The 20,573-nt window shown below is 57.4% G+C and overlaps 1 protein-coding gene across 1 annotated transcript in view; it reads right to left on the reverse strand.

Annotated features, from left to right (window-relative positions):
• RAP1GAP2 (RAP1 GTPase activating protein 2) overlaps positions 1 to 20,573 on the reverse strand; it is a 55,344-nt gene that overhangs the window by 9,438 nt on the left and 25,333 nt on the right. Inside the window, exons 4-12 of the mRNA XM_061363278.1 lie at positions 8,181 to 8,265; positions 4,285 to 4,320; positions 3,551 to 3,595; positions 2,998 to 3,030; positions 2,466 to 2,675; positions 2,008 to 2,111; positions 1,404 to 1,482; positions 912 to 965; positions 686 to 769 (exon numbers count right to left, since the gene is read on the reverse strand). Coding sequence (XP_061219262.1) covers positions 686 to 769; positions 912 to 965; positions 1,404 to 1,482; positions 2,008 to 2,111; positions 2,466 to 2,675; positions 2,998 to 3,030; positions 3,551 to 3,595; positions 4,285 to 4,320; positions 8,181 to 8,265 — 730 coding nt within the window. The remainder of the gene's footprint in view (positions 1 to 685; positions 770 to 911; positions 966 to 1,403; positions 1,483 to 2,007; positions 2,112 to 2,465; positions 2,676 to 2,997; positions 3,031 to 3,550; positions 3,596 to 4,284; positions 4,321 to 8,180; positions 8,266 to 20,573) is intronic.

Genomic DNA, 20,573 nt, shown 5'->3' on the forward strand with positions numbered 1-20,573 from the left:
GGTGCCACGCACAGCCACAAGCTGCTCCCCAACTGGCACCACTGTGCTTGCCATGGGCTGGTCACAACCCTCCCGGTCACCAAGATACCCAAAGGTATCGCTGCTAACCAGCAGCGAGGACCTCAGGATAATGTTCATCAAACACCTAAATGCAGATGGAAAATCCAAGTCTTGACCATCTCTCGCGTGCTACATTTCAAAACAACGAGACCTCAACTGTGGCCTTGCATGAGTCACCCTACCCAGAGTAAAATGCAATATGCAGAGATAATTAGGGTGCCTGTCAGAATAATCCTCGGTGAGTTATGACACACAGCTGCCTCTGCACTCCCCATCCAGCATTCCCATCTAATGACAGCCTTTCCAGCAAAAGCATGTCTTCGGAGCCCACAGTCCTCCAAGACAAACGGAACTGTTTCACCGTCTAAACATACATCTGATTAAAACACCATCCCTGCTACAACCCATTCTCACACCCCCTGTTCCTACAGCAGCCTGTGGGCTGACTTCCGCGCCGAGGTTCCTCAGTCACATCACTGTTCAATGAGCTGGGGAAACATCTGAGCAGTAAGAAACACGTTATTGAGGACGCCCGGCCATGCAGGGTGCTGCACGCAGCAGGATTAGCTCCTCCTGTGAAACACAGACACAAGTGCTCCGAGAGGATGGCGCAGGGAGCCCTCACCTGCCGGAACTTCTGGTAGATGACACCGAACTTGAAGGTGTTGTTGACCTCGTGCTCATCGTAAGACACTATCATCTGGGACGCCTGCGGCAAACCAAAATGGGAACTGTTTCAGTGATGTGCAAAAGAGTCCCAGGGCAGCTGCTGGATCCTGGAGGAAAGGGGAGTATTAACCCTACCCAACCTTCTGCTGAATATGTGACTGACCTGGGGTAAGCGAGCTCACCTTGGGGTACAGAACTGGGTTGAACTTCAGCCCAGAGGCGTCGTCGCAGAAGGCCTGCGTGCAAGGGGAAAGAGCAGTCAGGGCCGGAGCCCTGGGTGTGGAGAGGGTGCCCCTGTCCTGCCACAGCAAGGCTGGGAATGTCTCATAAGGGAGCCAAATCCAGCCTCTGATTGCAGGAGCTGCCCTCTTTGCACGCTCTCAGTGGGATGCTCCATGGCCTGGTTGGTACCCAATTGAGGATGCAGCAAGACAAGTCCCATGTGCTTCCATAGGTCAAAGGTGCTGACATTTCCTCACCTCTCCCCCCCACATATCAACCAGTGACCTGCCCAGAATCAGTGGGAAACCCGCAGGGACAGTGCATATCACCAGCCACCAAGGGCCCCTGGTCCTGAGAGCCCAGGCACTGCTGCCCAACAGCACCCAGTGCCATCAAACACCACAGTGGTGTGGGCTTTGCTGCAGGGTTCCCAGCCCAGCCTGGCACTTTACCTTTGCAATCTGGGGGATGCTAGGGAGCTTGCTAAATCCTGCCAGGGGGATCCTTTCATGCAACGTCTTCACCTTGGACCTAGCAAAGCAGCAGAAAGGAGCAGACATCAGGGAGTGTCTAAGGCAAAGGGATGCAGAGCGCAGCCCCCGCAGTGATGCTGCATGCAAAACCATGTTCTGCTGGATTTATTGGGGCTGGTGAGTAAGGAAAGGCTCCATTTGTCTTCTCATCACTGCAGCTCTTAAAATATTCATCGTTTGGAAGGAAGTGACACAATGGTTCAGACACGCTGTGCCTTGTCAGCTTACAGCGGGACAGTGGTAGATGTGACTGGTATTATCCCAGAGAGGATTAAACCCAGAGGGGTTTACACTTGGTTTCAGCAGGTTTAGCAGCAGATCAAAGTCTCGTGTTCCTTATCAGGGGGCAGGCAGTTCCCGTGTTAAAACAGTAAAAGGAGGATGCTGCTGCTTCCCATCCCATCCCATCCCATCTCATCCCTCCCTGAGCCCCCCTCGAGCTGCAGTGGTGTGCTGCCGGCCTTTACTACAGAAACAAAATGAAAGGCTCCCAAAGGAAAATACTCTGTTGACCAAACCACACCTGAGGATAATCCTTAGGTATTCGGTGCCATCTGCCTCCTCACACTTAATGGAAAGGATCAGATTCCCAAGGCTGCTGGCTGTACAATAAAAATTTAAATGATCCTAGAAGAGAAACCATTAAAACAGTGTTAGTGGGGAGCAGCCTGCCCATGGCGAGGGCAGCCCCATGCCCGGCTGGAGATGAGGACTCAATTCCCTCCCACCCTCCTCACCAGGACCAGGGCCTCATCCCTCTGCCCGTGGATCCGGGCACTACGCCCTCAGCCTTGGTCAAAGGGAGGAAGGGGATTACAAGCCTGGGAGCAAGAGGGCCATGGCTGTAACCCTCCAGTCCCTGTTATCCTTGTAAATGGGAAGCTGCAGAATTTGCCCATTTTGCTCTCAATTTTACACTTTCCTTTTATTCCTGGGGATAATTTTCAGCTGACCCCTTGCTCCCTGTGCCAGGGCACCCACCTTCCCCAGGAAATGCTTCCTGTAAGCTCTGGCCTCTCCTTTGCATTCCAGCTTGTAGCCGTAGGTGCTGGGGCTGAGGTTCTCCTCCTCCTCCTCGCAGATGCTGCTGTCGGACGAGGTCGGCGTGCCGAGGTTTTCTGGGTCCTCGATCCAGTATCCCCCAAACTGGGGCAGGATGATCAGCGGGTACGGGCTGCCCTTCTCCAGGATCTGCAGGAGATGTGCCCGTGAGGGGTCAGGCAGGGCTGGGGTGTGGATGTGGGGTGCAGGGCTCATCGCCCCACATCCTGTCCCCCCCACAACAGCTCCCAGCCCTGGCACCAAGGCAAACCCATCCCCTCTCTGAAAGCTCTTCTCTCTCTACCAGAAGAGCGAATGTGCCACTGAGGAAAAGCAGCAGCTGCAAAGATGGGGAGGAGGAACATGCTTTGTGCAGCTCCCCTTGGAAGCAGGATTCCACCAATTCCCCTGTCATCAGAGGTTTTGGAAAGGCAATTGCCAGAAAGCGCTCAGGGTGGTTCAGGGCACCCACCTCATCGATGCTGGGGTACGGGATGTAGTCTTCCTGCAAAAAGGAATCAAAACACCGTATATGACCATCTGTTCCTCACCAGACATCCCTTAAGACCACATCCAACGACTGCTTGGGTCCTTCCCATCCCCGTGCCCTGCACTGAGCACCAGGCAGTGACAGAGCGCGATGCTCCTGATGGGTGATGGACACAACCCGGGAGCCTGGGGACGCACGTGGGGACCCCTCTGTGCCCAGGTCAGCAGGAAGGCCCCGGGCAGGACAAGCCCTTGCCCAGGGTTCTCCATTACCCGTGTAAGCCCTCAGCTCGGCGGCCCAGCACGAGGTTTCACACAGCTCACTGCTGAAAGGCACAGGCTTGGACATAAAGCTGGATTAGGGGTTTACCCACACCACTCCCTCAGATTTGCAGTTCAATCTGTGCCTTGGCTTTCGATAACATTAAACCTTTTTTAGTCCTTTCAGTGACTGTTTTTGGTGATGCACAATAAAGCTGTGAGATAAGGGGGGAGACACTTGAAGAGACCCATGCAAGAAACAGAATTCAACCAACCTTGTGTTTTTGGCTTCCAGCCCTCTGTTCTTCAAGTTTTGGTGCCTGTTTGGAACAAAACGAATAGACTGAATAATTAAGATGTTCACAACGACACAGACAGAACCACAAGGGTATTTTGCTACACAGAAATCACTGACATGAATGACGTGAAAGGAGGGGGCTCTGCAGAGGTGCCGGTGTGCCAGGACAGACCCCAGTGTAACACAGGATGGGGCAGAACAAGACCTGGGACACAGCAGCACTGCACCGAAAACATCTACACGAGACCATCATTTCCCACGCACCAAACACAGCATGCACCATGCAGGGAAGCACTGCACATCCCAGCACTGGGGGTGAACGCTGCCTGCCTGCATCCCTCCTGCAGGGACAAGGCACAAGCCAGGGGACACCCTGGTCCCCTGAGCATCCTCCTTACGCACATCCTGATATGTTTCAGTGTGGGACAAGGGCATGCCTTGCCCTGACCAGAGGGTACTGAGATACTGCCAGACCCAGCCGTGCTCCGCACCAGAGCCTGGTGTTTGCAAAGACAGGCAGCAGCGTCCCGACTTTACCAGGGAGCAAAGGGACCGGGTCTGAGAGCACGTGCCCTGCCTGGCGACACAGAGCTCACAGCGCAGGGGCTTCAGCAGCAGTTCAGAGCAGGGTATGGCTGGAGAGGGGGTCCCGCACATTCAGCGCAGGGGAAGCAGGGGTCCCGCATTGCTGGCATGCACACGGCTGCTCACCTGCATTTTTTCCAGCATTTCGAAGAATTCTGCAGACTGGAAAAGAGAAGAAGGCAGTCTCCTGTTGAATGCACAGACTGGAGCCAGGACAGCCCCAGGCACGTCCAGGCGGGCACACCGGACCCCCAGCCCTTACTAGCACCCCGGCTCTCGGCAGGAAAGGGAAGAAGAGACTCCATCCATAACGGATGGCTCTGCAGCACCCCCTCCAGCCCTGCTGCTGGGCAGGGATGGACCCCACAGCTGCTCCGAGGGCCATGGCTGTCCTGCAGCAGGTACCCCCCGTGCAGCCACGGGCAGCACAGGGAGCAGCAGCAGCTCCCTCCTCTCCTCCTGACTTCCCCTGCGCTCTGTTCCCCTTCCAAAGCAGCTCAGGAAGATGGGCTGAGTGCCACAAGGCTTTGCAGCCCCGCAAGCATCCCTAGTGCATGAGGGCAAGTGGCTGCCTTTCTTTGGCAACACTTGGCGCAGGGGCTCGGGCACAGCTGGATGATCCTGACCCTTTATCCGGCTTTTCCTGCTCTCAAGTACAGGCAAATAAATGATCTCGCCAAGCAGCAGCTGTGAATGCTGTGGCATTCCCAGTAAACTGCTCCATGGCTTCTCGGAGCCCTGCTGCAGCCACCCTGTCCTTCTTACCGCATCCTTCCCACCTCTCCTCTAACCTGTGTTTGCTCCCTGCTCATAAGACCAAGGGGCATCTGTGCTGCGGGTGATGCTGTGGTCCAGGAGGGAGAGCAGGAACCGGATCAGCAGCTCCAATGCTGTCGGCTACCAGAAACAGTTTGCAGAAGAGGGATGAGGGATTTGGGGCAGAAAGAGCCACAGTACCAAGGAGAAAGGCTTGGGGGTGATTTTTGTGAGCTCTTAGAACAGACTGGATTTATCAAATGACAAAAAGGAGAGGAAGAAGCAAACAGAGGCGGAGACAAAGAAATGAAAATCAAACCCCAAAGGAAAACCTCAGAGAGATTTTCCTCTAACAGACGTGGTGAGCAAAGGTTGGTTTTACAGCACGAGCAGCCTATGGCTGCCCCAGTGACACCGGCTGCAATGGGGCAGAGACACTGCCAATGCAGGCGGGGACTTGCTGAGGCCACGCTTCCAGCTTCAGACTGTGCCCAGTTTAACCTCCTGCACCTACAGGAGGAAAAACAAACCCCGGGCTCGGAAGAGCCTGAAGCTGGAAGCCCTTTAAAAAGGCTTGTCCTTATTCTGAGCTTGGTTTAGATTCCAGCTCATGTTCAGGTCTCTGCGATGGACAAACACACTCTGAGCAACTGAAACGGTTTCCAGGAGCCGCTCTGGCAGCAGCCAGACCCAGGGAACCAAGCTGCAGAGTGGCACCGGATCCACCTGCCAAAGGAGCTCCATCAGGAGCCTGTTCCTGTGCCCAGTGCCAAAGGAGCTCCATCAGGAGCCTGTTCCTGTGCCCAGTGCCAAAGGAGCTCCATCAGGAGCCTGTTCTTGTGCCCAGTGCCAAAGGAGCTCCATCGGGAGCCTGTTCCTGTGCCCAGTGCCAAAGGAGCTCCATCGGGAGCCTGTTCCTGTGCCCAGTGCAGCAGACGGCAGTCTGTGCCCTGCAGGGATTTCTGCAGCTTGGAGACAGCTTCCCTGGGCCCAAGGTATTTTGGTAATTATAGCAGAGACAATTACACCTTTGTGCTGCCCAGCAGGAAGCTGGAAGGTTCCAAACTGACCCCGCATCTGCTTCTTCAGGGCAACACCGGAGCGGACAGTGCGTCCCCCCCACCGTCAGCAGGACAGACCTGCCCAGGTCTGAGGTCCAAACGACCTCAGAAATCCAAAGCTCTCCACTGAGATGCCACCACTGCTTTTCCTTCCAAGGTCATGTGTCCTCACCCTCACCGTTGAGCGTGCTGCAGGCAGCACGAGCGATGGACAGTCACATCCCGGTGCATCAGCACAGCGAAGGACACGGCTCCTCTCAGCAGGAGCTGCCACAGAAAGTGCCCTTTGAAGGCTTCCAGAGAAAGATACCCCCATAAGGAACCCCTGCCCCGGTGGGATCAGCCAGGATGGAGCTCAGTGGGGCAGTGCTGCCCAGCATCCCCCCCGTGGGTCCGGGAGCACTCACCAGCAGGCCCCGGGAGAAATCCCTCATCTTCCTGCATCACCACCCCGCGCAGCACCAACCGCCACGCTTGTCATGGGCCCCAGCTGCTGCCATCCCTGCCTGTCCCACACCTCCTTCGTTAATGTTTCCCCAGGCCAGAGGCAGGGCTGCTGCTTTGTTGTCTCAAAGGGTGGCTCCCTGGGAGCCAAAGTGCCCGAAACAGGTTGGGCAGGAAGCGGGACAGGGTTTGCCAGGCACTGCCAGGTGCACAGCCCCATGCTGGGATGCACAGCCCCATGCTGGGATGCACAGCCCCATGCTGGGAGGCACAGCCCCATGCTGGGGTGCACAGTCCCATGGTGGGATGCACAGCCCCATGCTGGGGTGCACAGACCCATGGTGGGATGCACAGCCCCATGCTGGGGTGCACAGTCCCATGCTGGGGTGCACAGCCCCATGGTGGGATGCACAGCCCTGCAGTGTGATGCACAGGCCTGCATTGCCCTGGCTTCAGCCAGGAGCAGCCATAGCCCTGCCTGCAGCATGCCTGGGGTCTCACCCCCCAACCACTCCTGCAGCAGCAGCAGGGCAGGGAGCAGACCCCAGCACCAGGAGCCACCTCTGCACCGACACAGTCGGGCTCAGCCTATGTTAAGAGGCAGAATTTCCATTTAAAACATGATGTGGGCAAAGGCATCCCTGTTCCCTCCCATCACTCCGGGCTCTGACCCCTCTTGGGAACCCCCTCTCCTTCTGTGTAGCCCAATGAAGTGCCACAGCTCATGTCACCCATGATCCATGTCACTTCCCACCTGCTTTGTGTGCCCAGGTCACGCACAAAACCCCAAACAGCCAGACCATCAAATGCTCCACTAACGAACTCCCTCAACTCGGTGCTCTATTTCCAAACCCACTTGCTCTTAACCATTTAACAGGTTCTCAGCTACCTCATAATCCTCACATCCACCTCATCTCCAGCTTAATGAGTATTTTCCCAGGTGGCATCACAGCAACCAGGGGAGGAGAGCTACAACTGCCTTTGTCTGGAAACTGGCATTGCTGAAACACCTTGGGTGGCTCTCACAGAAGCTGCTTTTGGTGAACCCGTTATTTTATCCTATTTTCCCATTCGTTTCCATGTCTCAGATTGACTTTTCCTGCTGAATTCACTCCGAAGCTCTGCCCCAGGTCACTGCCCGGCTCTGCATCGCGCTGCTTGGCACAGGGCCACATGAGGCTGTTTGGGGGGAGATAAACAGGAGCTGGGAGCCGCGGAGGTGCCCCACGAGCCCCAGCTCACCCAGGACCAGCTTCCAGGTCTAACCAGGTCCCCGTGACCGTTCCCGCTGGGTGTGGGAAGATGCAGGAGGAGCAGAGCCTGCCGAGGTGACTCCGCATGGGCACAGCAGAGAGAAAGAGCCACGTCCTTTGCCCGGCTGCCTCCACCGCGGCAAAGGGCAGCAGCAGAGCGGCCCCTGGCAGGTTGAGAGCTGGGTCAGGCGCTGCCCGCAGCTCCTGCCTGCAGCCTCACGGTGGCTGGTAGAGGGTGAGAGCCCCAGCGCTGTGCGCCCTGCCTGGCACCGCTGCCCACGGCCGCCTCATGCGAGCGGCGGTGCCGGATGGGGCCGAGCCTCACGCACGGGGCTGATGGTGCCTGAACGCGCTGCGGGCTCAGCTCCAGAGCCCACCCACTGCTGCCCCCCCCTCCCCCCCCCGAGCAGCCCGGACCCGTGCAGCCGCTGCGTTGTGAGCGCTGCTCCTCAGCAGCCCGGCCCTGAGAGCATCCCCGTGAGCATCCCCCGCGCACGCACTCACTCACCTTCATGGTCGGCGGCGCGGTGAGGGGGGGCGAGAGCGGCCGCTCCGGGACGGTCACATCCGCGCTGCTGAGCAGCTCCTGTTTCCTGAAAGAGCCAAGGCACAGGCGTGTCAGCGCCCCGGGAGGGGAGCGCTGGTCTGATCTCCCTTGGTGAAGCCGCAGGTCGGCCGCCAGGGAAGCGTAGCTTGAATCTGAGAAGGGACCAAACGGCATCAGAAGGTGGTAAAACCCGAGTAGCCCCGTGCCCAGTGCAGGGTGGGACCCCTCTGCCCCGCTGAGCACCCCAGGAACCAGCCAGAGCCCGGCTGCAGGACTGGGGCACAGTGACAAGGATGCAGGTGAAGGAGGCAGGCAGGACTGGGCTGCAATGAACACCCATCCCCAGTGTCCCTCCACTGGGAGGACTGTCTGGGGCTGTCCCTGCACTGCCCCACTGGCTGGGGCCAGCTGGCAGCCTGGATGGTGACTGAATCTCATCCGAGCTTGGATGCAGACAGCTTGGTGACACCAGCACAAACCCAGGGACACCCCAGTGCAGGTTTGGCAGGGCCGAGCCCGGAGCCCCTTTGCCAACAGGCACCTGGCATGGGCTGAATTTGGAGGCAGTGAGAGCTGTCAGGAGGATGCATACCCCAGGGCAGGCAGAGCAGCTCCCGTGCCACAGACCTGCCAAGAAACCCCGCACAGAATGCCCCCAGACCTCAAGAAGGCACAAGGTCAGCCCCCCACTGACTGCCTGACCAAAACACCCCAGCCCTTTCCCACCAACTGCTCCCCAGGCAGGCGCCCAAGCTGCCACAGGCAGCAGAACCGCCAGACGCCGGCCTGGGAGTCAGAGCTGAGTTAATCTCGTTTCCTCTCGTCCCTGCCAGGTCAGCACCGCAGAAACCCGGCCAAAATGTCCCCCTGTTTATCTCCCAGTAACCAGGTCTGGTTCCCATGGCAGCCTGCCCTGGGATGGCACAGCACGGCACAGCACACGGCAGCCCGGACCCGCTGGGGCCATCTCCAAGCACACAGCTCCTGTCAGGTGTGCACACCTGCCCTCCTGTGCAGGGATGCAGCGGGGATGCTGTGGGAACTGCAGGCAAGTTTTGTACATACCATTGGTGCAATAGCAAGTGCAAAACCCCACTGGCACCTCTGTGACCAAAGGGGTGGCTGTTTGGCTACATCCCTGCTAAGGAGGGACAGAAACAGAGCTTGGGAAGGGCTGGCTGCTGCTGCTCCTGCTCTTGGTAATAAACAGACTTCTGCTCCTGATGAGCCTTGGCTCCATCTCCCCCGACCCATACACAAGTACGTACCAGCAGTCTGGAGGCAGCCCCTGCGCACTATGGCTGCAGGAAGGCACTGCAGCCCCACACTCCTGCAGGGTCCCAGCCTGCCCTTCGCAGCACCACAGCCCACACTGGGAATTTGGCATCTCTCCCCATCACTGTGGGACTGACTTCATGGCAACGCAGCTGGGGCCAGCGGTGCCGGGTCCCCAGGGCAGCACGGTCAGACCTGGGGGGCTGCCAGCTCTCAGCCCCTGCTGCTGGTGTGTTGCACACATGGAGACAGCAGCAGGGAGCTGCAGTGCCTGTGGCCAAGGGAACAGGATGCAGACAGTTCTCATTATCCAACAACCAAGGAACAAGGTAATGGACTCCAGTTGCAGCCGGGGGAACACCAGCTGGATGTCATGGGGAATTCTGGATTCAAGCCTATGATTCTGTCCTGGAGGTATAGGGCCAGCCCAGGAGGGGCACAGGGGGATCGGCACAGCACACAGGGACCTGGCCCACAACCCCCGGAACCCCACAGACCAAACCCTCTGTACTTGTTATTAATTGCTGGCTGCAGTTCCCACAGCCCGGGGCAGGCGTGTGGGCATTTGATTTCAATAGTTCATCTCGCTGAAGCTCCGAGCATCTTCCAGTTCCTCAGTGCAAGAAATGAACTAAAGCAATGTGGGTCGGTGTACGGGCAATAGCAGAATTCATTCCCTGCCCTTCCATACTGTTCATCGAGCTCCTGCCCGCTCTCCTCTCCACAACCATGGCTGCCTTGCTGAAAAGAGTGCTGAGGATGACAGATTTCCACTGTTTGCTTTTTGACTTTCTGGGACACTAAAGCACAGCCTGATCTGGAGCAAACCACTCACCCTCTGCTCTCCTGCTTTGAACCGTGAGCTCTGCCTGGTTGCTCTAATCTGCAGAGTGGCCTCAAAGGCATAAAATGTATCAGACTTTGCAAAGATTAAAGTTACAGGGATGCACAAATAATTTGATTTATCTGTGATTTGTAGCAGGTTGCCATAGCATCATATCCTAAGTATTACAGAATCACTCACACAACTTAACAACATGTTCCTCTGTCACATGCTGATTGCTTCTTTGGGGCCAAACTGCTGGAACGGCTCCTGCAATTCCGGGGAGAGCAAAACAAACCCATTCAGCAGCCGCCGTGTGTAATTAGCCTCCATGCGCTGGAAATACCTTACGTTAAACTGCAGCCACCGACCGGGGTGATTCAGTCTCCTGTCAGCGCAGGGTCAAGGACCGTCAGCCTAATCCCTAAGCAGACTGCCCTCCTGGGATGCTAAATGAATCACGGGGAGGATCAGCACGTCCTTATCTGTGCTCTGGTGTGCAGAGCAGCCCCTGGAGACCTCCCTGCCGGTGCCACCAGAGCCACGGAGCCTGCCCCACGCTGTGACCTGCTCCCGCCTGGCGCCAGGGGTCCAAGTGTCCACAGAGCCCAAACCGCAGTGAGGGTCCATGGGCCACAGCAGCAAGGACAGGGCCAGGGGACACCGCACAGCACCCACAGTGCCAGCATCCACAGCAGAGCCCCAGGAGCAGCCCCAGGACACTGAGACAGTGCCCTGGAGACAGCGATGCCAGCGGCCAGCAGCCTGCAGGCATCGCTGCCTGTGCTGTGCCACAGGATGGACCCCAGGGGCTGGGACCCTTCCATGGCACAACCCCTTGGACGCTCCACATCAGCCTTCCCAAAACGCCTGCACCGAGGTGGTGAACACACACCTCCTGCCTGAGCGGCCTGACCGCAAGCACATGAGAGGGCAACTGGGGAGCAGGGGAGAGAACGCACAGCAAAGGACATCAGGAATGGTGTGGAGAGCTGAAGCCTGGGCTTGGCACAGCGCAACCCCAATAAACACCCTCTGAGCCCTCTCCCTGGCAGCATGGGACGTGTGGTTCCAGCATCAGTAACAAAGGTTACAGCACTGCACTCACTGGCTGGAGGCAGCACCCAGTGCCCAGCAGCAGCCGGGGGCCTCACCCAGCCCCAGCACCCTGAGCCCACCCTGGCCAGGGCCAGGCACCCTCACACAGGATGGGTGAGAGCATCCCCTGACGCTGCACGGCCACACACGGCCTCTATGGATGCAACACGGGCTCCGAGTTTGTAATTTGGTTTCTTTGTTTTCTCATTAGGCAAATTAAGAGAGAAGGAAAAGAAAGAATTAGAATCCTACATACTTAGTAAATCTAATTAAGGAAATACCTTAATGCAGTTATGCAGGCCCAACCGCAGGGTTTCCTAATGGAAACTGTGAGATCAGCCCTGCCATCGCAGCATGGGTCCATCCCCCTCCCAGAGCCATGGGGATGTGCTTAGGGGGGTCCCCCACCATTTTGAGTGTGTGGGCAATGGTGGGTTCCCAACACAGTGAGCGCAGACAAAGTCTTTCTCTTGTCTTTAGAGCATCCCTGTTCATCCCAAAATTGCCCACATATTCATATCCATGTCCCCTCAGCTTTTTCAGCTGAACCTCTGCCTCCAAGTGCACTCTTTTCTCTCTCTTTCCCAACCTAAAGCCTAATGAAAAGCACCTAATGCATCCCACCTGCTTGTTTTGTTTGTCTGATTTAGCAGCCAGGCTCCAAATTGACACGATGTGTTCCTATAAATCACACATGGTGAAGGGAGATGTCAACCTATTACCTGACACCATGAGGTATTTCACACTAAGTGATTGGCTCTACCAATTGTTACACTGGGTAAATTAAACACAGAGCATTGCGGGTTACCTTTATACCTACTCTTAATTCTGCAGATGAAACCTGGTCTAAGGAGGTGCAAAACTCTTGCAGCAACAGGTTCAGCCTGTCCAGATGCTGCATCCTTAGGAAGGACAGCAATGAGTACCCTGTAAATTAACAGCCTCTATTTTTGGCCTCATCATTTTTCTGCCCTTGATGGCCATCACCTTGCCAGCTGCTCCCTTTTTAGCTTATTTAATATTCAGTGCCCAGCATCTGATTTTCACAGGAGACTCTGCTCCTGTACTGCTGTTCACCCTCCCAGCGCCCGGGTTAAGCCCCTGTGCCTGGCAGTGGTGGGAGCGGAGCTGGGGCTGCTTGTCCTCCCTCACCAGAGGCTCCTCTCCATCCCGCATCCTCTCCACCCCACTCACGTTGGGACCGAGCCCCCCACCCCTGGATCTGGGACCAGTGGAGCTAGAAGCCCTTTGCTCAGACTGCAAAAGGAACTCATCCAAAAGTGTTTTTTTTCTGCAACAGCTCCAAGGGCACCTGGCTGAGGTTGTGCACATGGAGCTCTGCAGTGAGTGCCTGAGCGAAGCACCTTACTCTGACTTTGAACAGCTCTCCATCCAATCCCGGGCACTCCAGGCAGGCAAGATCTCGCTGCATCATCACTCATGCCGGGGAGGACGCCTGCAGAGGACAAGCACTGCTGCAGGGCTCCCCCCAGAGCCGGGTCTCATCCGGCACCCAGCTGCAAAGCCCCCGCTGCGGAGCATCTTCCCTAATGAGCTGATTTACCTTGTCACGTCCTGGGCTCAGGCTGGCCCTGCCCCGAAGCGTTTCCCTGGTGCACTGAGCCCGAGAGTCAGCAGAGAACAAGCACAGCATTTTCTGCTCTACATTTCTTGCCATAAATCACGGTAAGTGTGAAGTGCCAGCCTGCACCTGCGCGCACCCCACGGGCAGCTCCCGCGAGCGGGAACCGGAGCTCTGCTCGCAGCAAGGTGACATTTCGCTGCCGTGAGTTCAGCTTTAATCACCCCTCTGCACAGAGAATAAACACTGCTGAGAACAGTGCAGAGTGTTCCACACCCGTGCAGCCAGCACTGCCTGTGCTGGGTCCCTGCGCATTGCCTGTCCTGTGCGGGGTACAGGGGGGCCCGCTCCTGCTGTGCCAGCACCTCTGCAGGCACTGCGTTCTTTCCAACCAGCCAAGGACTTCCCGCTTGGTCTGGCCAGGAAAGCAGGGCTCCACGTGCAAATAATGGTGGAAAGAGGATTTTATCATTTACAGATGTCAGTGTCTGCTCTCTTTCTGTCACAAGAGCAGAAAGCAGTGATTTCCCACACCGGCTGGGTACATCAGCCCAGGCACTCTTGGGCTTAAGAGCTGAAGGCTCGTCTGAGCCAATTCCTGGCAAACAGGAGCCCGTGAGCCCTGGGCAGCCGCTCCTGAGCTGATTCAGTAATCTGCAAACTGCAGAGAACAGCTCCCAGAAACCAGCATCTCCAACCGCCGGCAGAACCGATGCCAAAGGGCAAAGGGACGTGGTCCCAGCCTGGGGCAGGGGGGAGAGGCCCAAATCACGCAGGACGCTGCTCCGGTGAATGTCCCATTGAAACAACCAGGGATTAAAACAGCCTTCAGCAGCACAAAGGTTTTCTCAAGGGCACAGACCACCTGTGAGCAGTCCTGAACCAACCCATAAACCACCAGCACTGAGTGGAGACACTTCCTTTGTTGCCAGCCATCTACACCATAGGTGAGGCTGGTGAGTGAATGGCGGGGCACCCACCCACCGGCTGTACCCCCCCCCCAGAGAACAGCCACTGTAGCATCCTCTCACTTACACATGGGACATCCAGGAAAAAGGATCCAGATAAAAACACCCAGATCCAAACCCTGGATGTGTGGAGCGGGACAGGAACATCACCCCAGCACGGCGAGGGCGAGCTGTTGTGCTGCTCTTTATGGGTTGCTAACAAGGAAGGGACAGAGGCCACCAGGGACTCTGCAGCTGCCACCGATCCTGCCAGCCTTGCATATGGCTCGTGTAAAGCAAAACTCAATTGCAAACGCAGAACAAAGACTGAATGTAGGAGGAAAAAAGGAAAATAGGAGCAGGTGGAGGCACAGAGTCCCTTTTGACGATGCCGCTAGCAGTCCCTTCCTTTTCCTGCAGATTATGTCACTTTGATGGCCCTGGCAGCTTGCATAAGGCAAAGCAACCGCCGTAAAGCACTGCCTGAATTCTTGCAGTCGCTCCCACGAAGGCTCCTCAGTCCACAGCAGGAGAAAACCCCTCCTGAGGGTCTTGTTCTCCCACTGAGGTGTCTGTGTGACTCTTCTCGCACTGAGCAAACCCCAGCAAGAGCTACACTGAGAGAGCTCGTGCTCAACATGATGGTGGGGGAAAAACCCACCAGACCCAGACTCACACGTTGGCCAGATTTCTGTGAGAGCTCGGAGCCAGATTTTTCCTCAGCCCTCGAGTGTCGTGCTGAGCTCATTCATGGAAAGCTGGTGCCCAGGGGAAAGCTGACTCTGTGGGAAAAGCCTGGCTTGGTGTGGCTGGTAAAGCTCTCCCCTTCCTTCCCTGCCATGCTCTGGGGCAAACCCAGGATGGCAAATGAGTTCCAGGGGGGACAATATCTGAAGGAGCTCCTGGGCCCTGCTGGCAGCACTGACCTTACTGATGCTCACACACTCCCCACACACAGCACGTGGAAGAGGAAGAAGAGGCTCCAGACAACAGAGCACTGGGGGGTCAGGGGGACTCTGGCCACCCCTCAACCAACCAGCCCCTCTGCAACTTGCTGGCCCAAAGCTTGAGCTCACGGCCTATGGGCAGAGCTACGGCAGGAATGGGCCTGGGCTACACAAGACAAAACCCGAGGGGCAACAGACAAGAATGGCCAAGTGCCAAGGCAGCTCCCGCACCCGCATCTCACTGGACAGCAGTGGCACAGCCCAGCTCAGGTGAGCACCCACCTCTGGGTGCCAAGAGGGCCAGGGGCTCCAACTGCTCAGCTTTAATGATCCACCCAAAACCTCAGCAAAGGAGGAGAAAATACCCCAAACCCGCAGCAGCAGAGCATGAACTACAGGGGAAGGCCATGGCTGAGTCATAAAAGCATCATTAAAACCCTGCCCTCAAGGGCACCTGTTGGCCAAGGCAGCAGCACTGAGAAATGGGGCATGAAAAACAGGGGTACGGCCTCTGTGCCCCAGAGCTGTGGGTGGGCAAAGAGCTACAGCTTCATTCCAATTGTCTTACTCTGATTTTTTTTCAGGCTCATAGATAAGGGGATGGGGAGATACGTTACAATAAAGATTCCGAGTAATCAATTCTCCATTCATATGGCTGTGGTACAAAATCACAAATTGAACCAAAAAAAAACAGCCAGAAAACCACACAAAAACCCCTCCATCTGCAGCAGTGCCCACGTTGCTTCCCTCCGGCTCAGCAGTGCACACACCGCCGAGGTCTGCACACACAATTCTCACTGTTTTTAACAGCAAAGTTGCCAGAGCAGCACAGTCCTGGAGGAGAGAGAACTCCGTGACCGGGGACGTGCAGCACAAACCCGAATCTCGGCAGCGCACGGCAGCTCGGGCGCGGGGGAAGCGGCGCGGATGCTCGCGGCACACCATGGCCAGCAGGCCCTTTCCTCGCAGCGCAAACTTGAGCACCGAGTGCAGCCCGCGGCTCAGTCAATGAAACACGAAACCCTCCGTCAGCTGCTCCCGGCTGCTGCGCCGAACGGCTCCGGAGCCCCGGCGGAGCGCGGTCCCGCTCCGTGCCCCGCGGGGCGAGGCGGATGTCGGGGCTCACCCCGCTGGGGACGGCGGGAGGGCGGCCCCTGCTCCCCCTCTCACGCCATCACCCCCCGGGCAGACACGCACAGACGCCGGTAGCCGGTCCCGGTGGTCCCCGCGCCTGCGGTCCAGCCCCGGGGCAGCGCTGCCCGCACGCACACGACCCCAGCTCCATCCCACACCGGAGTCCCCTCCCCCGGGCACCCCCGTCCCCCGCCGCCGAGCCCCCCGAGCGCACCGCTCGTCACCTCTTCTCCTTGCTCTGCTTGCGGGACCGGTGCAGCAGCCCGATGAGCACCACTGCCGCCCGCACGCCGGCCCGACGGGCGGGCATCCTCCCGGCCGGCCGGGACACGGACATCGCCGCCGCCGCCGCCCGAGCTCCGGCCCTCGCCGCGGCACCTGCGGGGGCAGCAGCGCGTCCGCGCCCGCCTCCGCGCCCGCGCCGCCCTGCGCGCTCCCCGGCGGCGGCAGCGTGTGTGTGTGTGCGGGACCGCGACCGCGCTCCGTGCGCCCGCCGCCAGAGCGGGACCGCGGGAAGAGCCGCGTCTGAGCACGCCAACAGCGGGGTTTTCAGCGGGGAAGTTACACGGCGGCCCCTCCAAACCCGGACGGGGGGAGGGAGGCGCTCCTGCCTCGCAGCCGCTTCCCTCTGCCTTGTTCTGACATTCCGAACCTTCCCCGAACGGGATAACACGGAGCTGATCTGAGCCCGTGCCTGCCGCGCCTGCGCCAGGGCTCAGCATCCCTCTCCCCCTCCCCCGGAGCAGAGCTGCATGGACCAGGACCAAGCATCCCTCCCCGGAGCAGAACTGCATGGGCCAGGACCGAGCATCCCTCCCCGGAGCAGAGCTGCATGGACCAGAGCTGAGCATCCCTCCCAGTGCAGAGCTGCACGGAGCCAAGCCCGGGAGCAGCGCAGCAGCAGGAGCCCTTCAGCTTGCCTCCTGCACCAGGGAGCCGGCACACAGCTTGTTCCAGGAAAGACATATATATTTTTAAGTTAAGTAAACTGTATGTGATCTACTTCCCAACCTCAGCACCTTCCCCTGGAAGTCTGTGTTGCCATGGTGACGAAACACCCGGGCCTCCCTGTCCGTCCCCCCCATCTCACCTTCCTCCTCTGTGAATTTGATTTTCACAGGAATTAGATACAGGACCAGCTACAGCGTTTTGAGCATGCTCCTCAGTGGAGGGATGGAAACACAGCCCCTGCTGTAGGCATCTAGGAGAACATGCAGGCGCAGCTCCAGCCCTGAACAGGACTGAACCATCAGCACCTGCAGCAAACCCAGCAGAGCTCCATACCCTGCAGTCACCATAACCCCACGACAACATCGGGTCAAGACCAGGAAAACATCCCCTTGGGTGTGCTCTTAACCAGGCTGGCCCCAAAGCAGGGAGCGCACCTCCTGCATGGGAGGACCCCCAGCACAGCACAGGAGGGGCCCTGCCACAAATGGGCAGGGGGCTGGGGGGCACACAACCATGGCCACCCACCCATAGCACCAACCACAGCTCCCTCACCATGAGCATCCCACCGCAGTGGGACATCCCCCTGCAGCAGCTCCCGTTCCTTGCCCACCAGGTCACGCACAACACAACATCCCCATGGTCTCACAAGGCCCTGGAGCAGATGCCTGGAAAGCCCTTGGCTGGGGCAGTCAATCATTAACAGCACTGTGGCTCTCCTGTAATGAATGTGTTTGCTCAGGAGCCACGGAGTACATCTGGCAGCCACTCTCACTGCCACCCCTCCCCACCACCATGCTTAAGGTGACCAATGTGACCATAGCTCCAGCTTTTCCTATCTGAATGTTTCAGCACAATCCCTAATCAGATGCATCCTTTAATTCAACAAAACCCCATCATCCCCATAATCTCTCCCTGCATTCTACTAAAAGCCAGATAAAAATATGAACAGGGTTATTTTTGTCAAGATGCCACATTAATTCAGCCGAGGAGGACCTGACCACACCATTCACACTGACCCACACAGCACACAAACAGCCCTTCAGAGAGTCAAGATCTCAACTTCAATCCAAGACCAGTGTTTCTGTATCCCAGCAGATCTCATGGGTCTCCAGGGAGGCTGGAGCAGCAGCAGGGCCTCAGCACAGGGATCCCCACATCCCCATGAGGAAAAGCCCAACCCATTCTCAAAACACCCCAAAACACGTTTTATGCCTCCTTGGTACAACATTGGCTCACACCAAACCACATGTGGTAGGGTGAGAGAACCTGAGTGGGGAGAGGAAAGGCTCCTGCTCATCCCGGTGCCACCTTCACCCTCCCTGGTGGGAAGGGAGAGTGCTCAGCTCACACTGCAGAGCCTTCTGTTGGCTCAACAGATCTGCTCTTGCAGGAGACACCGACTGCTTCCTCTGGAGCAGAAGTCATTGGAACAACGGATTTCCAGGCATAGCAAAGAGAAAGAAAGAAATGAGGACCCCTCTCACCCCGAACCAGAGCAATCCTGCAGCACCTCATTAGCTCCCGGTTAATGCAGGGGAGGGGGGTTAATTTTAAACCTTTTCCCTCTTGCATTAAACAGGCAGCTTTGAATTTCATCGAGTCTCTCTCCCTAGAGTCATTTTCCACTGTCTCTCTTCCCCTTTTCCAGACAAGTTAAGTATTAATCTCCTCCTGGTTTATGCTGAAGTGGCTTTGTATTGATTTTTAAAGATGTTCAATTCTCTCATATTTGGAAATAGAGAATCGCCCTGCGCAGGCACACTCAGCCACGTCTTCTCCGTCCAAACAGGGCAAACAAGCCTGCCTGAAATCGATTTCTGCTGATTTGCAATTTATAGGACAAGGGCAAGACAAGCAATGGTGAGGGGCTGTGGGTCCTCCTGGGGATCAGGATGCTCAGGCACTGGTCACACAGGTGAGGGGGAACCAGGGACCTCCTCCCCAAGACATCGCTGGTGGCTGCAGTGGGGCCCTGAAGAAGCTGCCCTCTATTTCCTGTGTTCTGCTACCTGATCAATGCTCCAGGACAGCCTGGGGCAGGACACCAGGGATGCTCCAAGAGGCAGAGGAGGCAGCAGGACTGGTGCATATGAACAGCTCCAGCCCTAGCCCTGCTGCGCTCCCCTCTCACATCCAGTGGGTTCCCCTTGCAAATGGCCAAGAGCTCACGATGCACACAGTGACCAGCTCTGATCACCGATGTGAGGAGCAGGAGCAGGGTGGGCACAGCAAGCTGGGAGCACCGGAACCTGCACTGCATGGCCACAGTGGCCATTGGGGCACCCTCACCCAGGAGCAAAGCTGGGTCTCCTTGGCTCCAGCAGTGCATCAGCCATGATGGGGGTCCCCAACCCAGCCTTGACTCTCTCCAAGAGGATCCCATCAAACCAGTTCCAGTGAGGGACAGGTTGGGTCAGCTCTGAAGAGGTGCCTGGAGCACTGTCAGCTCCCCATCCATGGAAGGGTCCCAGGCTCAGCTGCAGAGAGCTCCAGCCCTCTCTGTGGTGGAGCCTGGACCAGAGGCCATGAGCTCCCTCCATCCCCCACCAGCCTTGCTGGGCTCCTCCAAGTCTCCATCCTTCCTTCAACAAAACAATCAGTGTTAAATGGGTCACTCCGCAGTGACTATATAACCTCCGAGCCCAGCAGCTGCCCCTGTTGCATGAAGGAATAAATCTCTCCTTAAAAACACCCTGACATTTCTGCTTCAGAGGAGACAGGTTTGCAGCCAGCGAGGAAGCCGGGCCGGGGAGTGCTGGGGTCAGAACAATCACACGCTGTGATTAGCAGCTCATGGGTGGCTGGCTCACTTACACAAAGCCTGGCATTTTCTTCTGGACACTCTGCGAAGAAAGAAGGATCTGAAAATACCAGATTGTGACGAGGTCAGGAACCTCCCGTGAATAAGTGATGCTGCCAATACTGTTATGACGCCATGGATTTATGGAGCAACTTTGGCTTTTGTGTCAGTGCTGCAGTGAGACCAACCCCCATCACGAAGCAGCCCTTCCTGAGCCGCTCATGGGTGCGTTTCACCCCATGGCCCCATCGCTCCCACCTGAGCCATGGGCTCAGCCCAGCCCGGCTCTGGTGACTCGGCTCCTCCGGCCAGAGCTGCGGCGCTGAGCACATCCCTGGAGCGCTCTGTGCCTCCCTTCACAAGAGGTATTTCTGGTTCAGGAGGGCCAGGGCCAGAAACACACGAGCAACGCCAGGCATGTGCCACACGGGCTGCAGGCACGGCCAGACCGGCCCCGGCGCGGCTGAGCCACAGCAGCCAATGGGACACCAACAGCTCTGCCCAGCGACCCTTCCCCATCACCCCAGCAACCACCCAGAGCCCCCCATGGTGCTTCCCCCACCCGAGCGGGATGTGGCTGGGTACCACCACCCACAGCGCCAAGAGGAGAGCTCAGACTGGGAGCTAGGAGGGAACAAAAGGAGCCGAAGCAACACAGACCGAAAGCCAGGAATAGCAACGGCTCCTGCAAAGGAGCAGTCACGTTCTGATTTCCCTGGCAGAGGAAGAAAAGGATTTGGGAGCTTGCAAAAGTAGGGAGAAAGCGATTAGAGCATTCCAAACGGTGCTGCAGGAGG

This window comes from Neopsephotus bourkii, unplaced genomic scaffold (assembly GCF_033783945.1).
Source record: "Neopsephotus bourkii isolate Nb327-2 ecotype Australia unplaced genomic scaffold, CSIRO-AGI_Nbou_v1 NB_1154, whole genome shotgun sequence".
In the NCBI taxonomy this organism is placed as follows: domain Eukaryota; kingdom Metazoa; phylum Chordata; class Aves; order Psittaciformes; family Psittacidae; genus Neopsephotus; species Neopsephotus bourkii.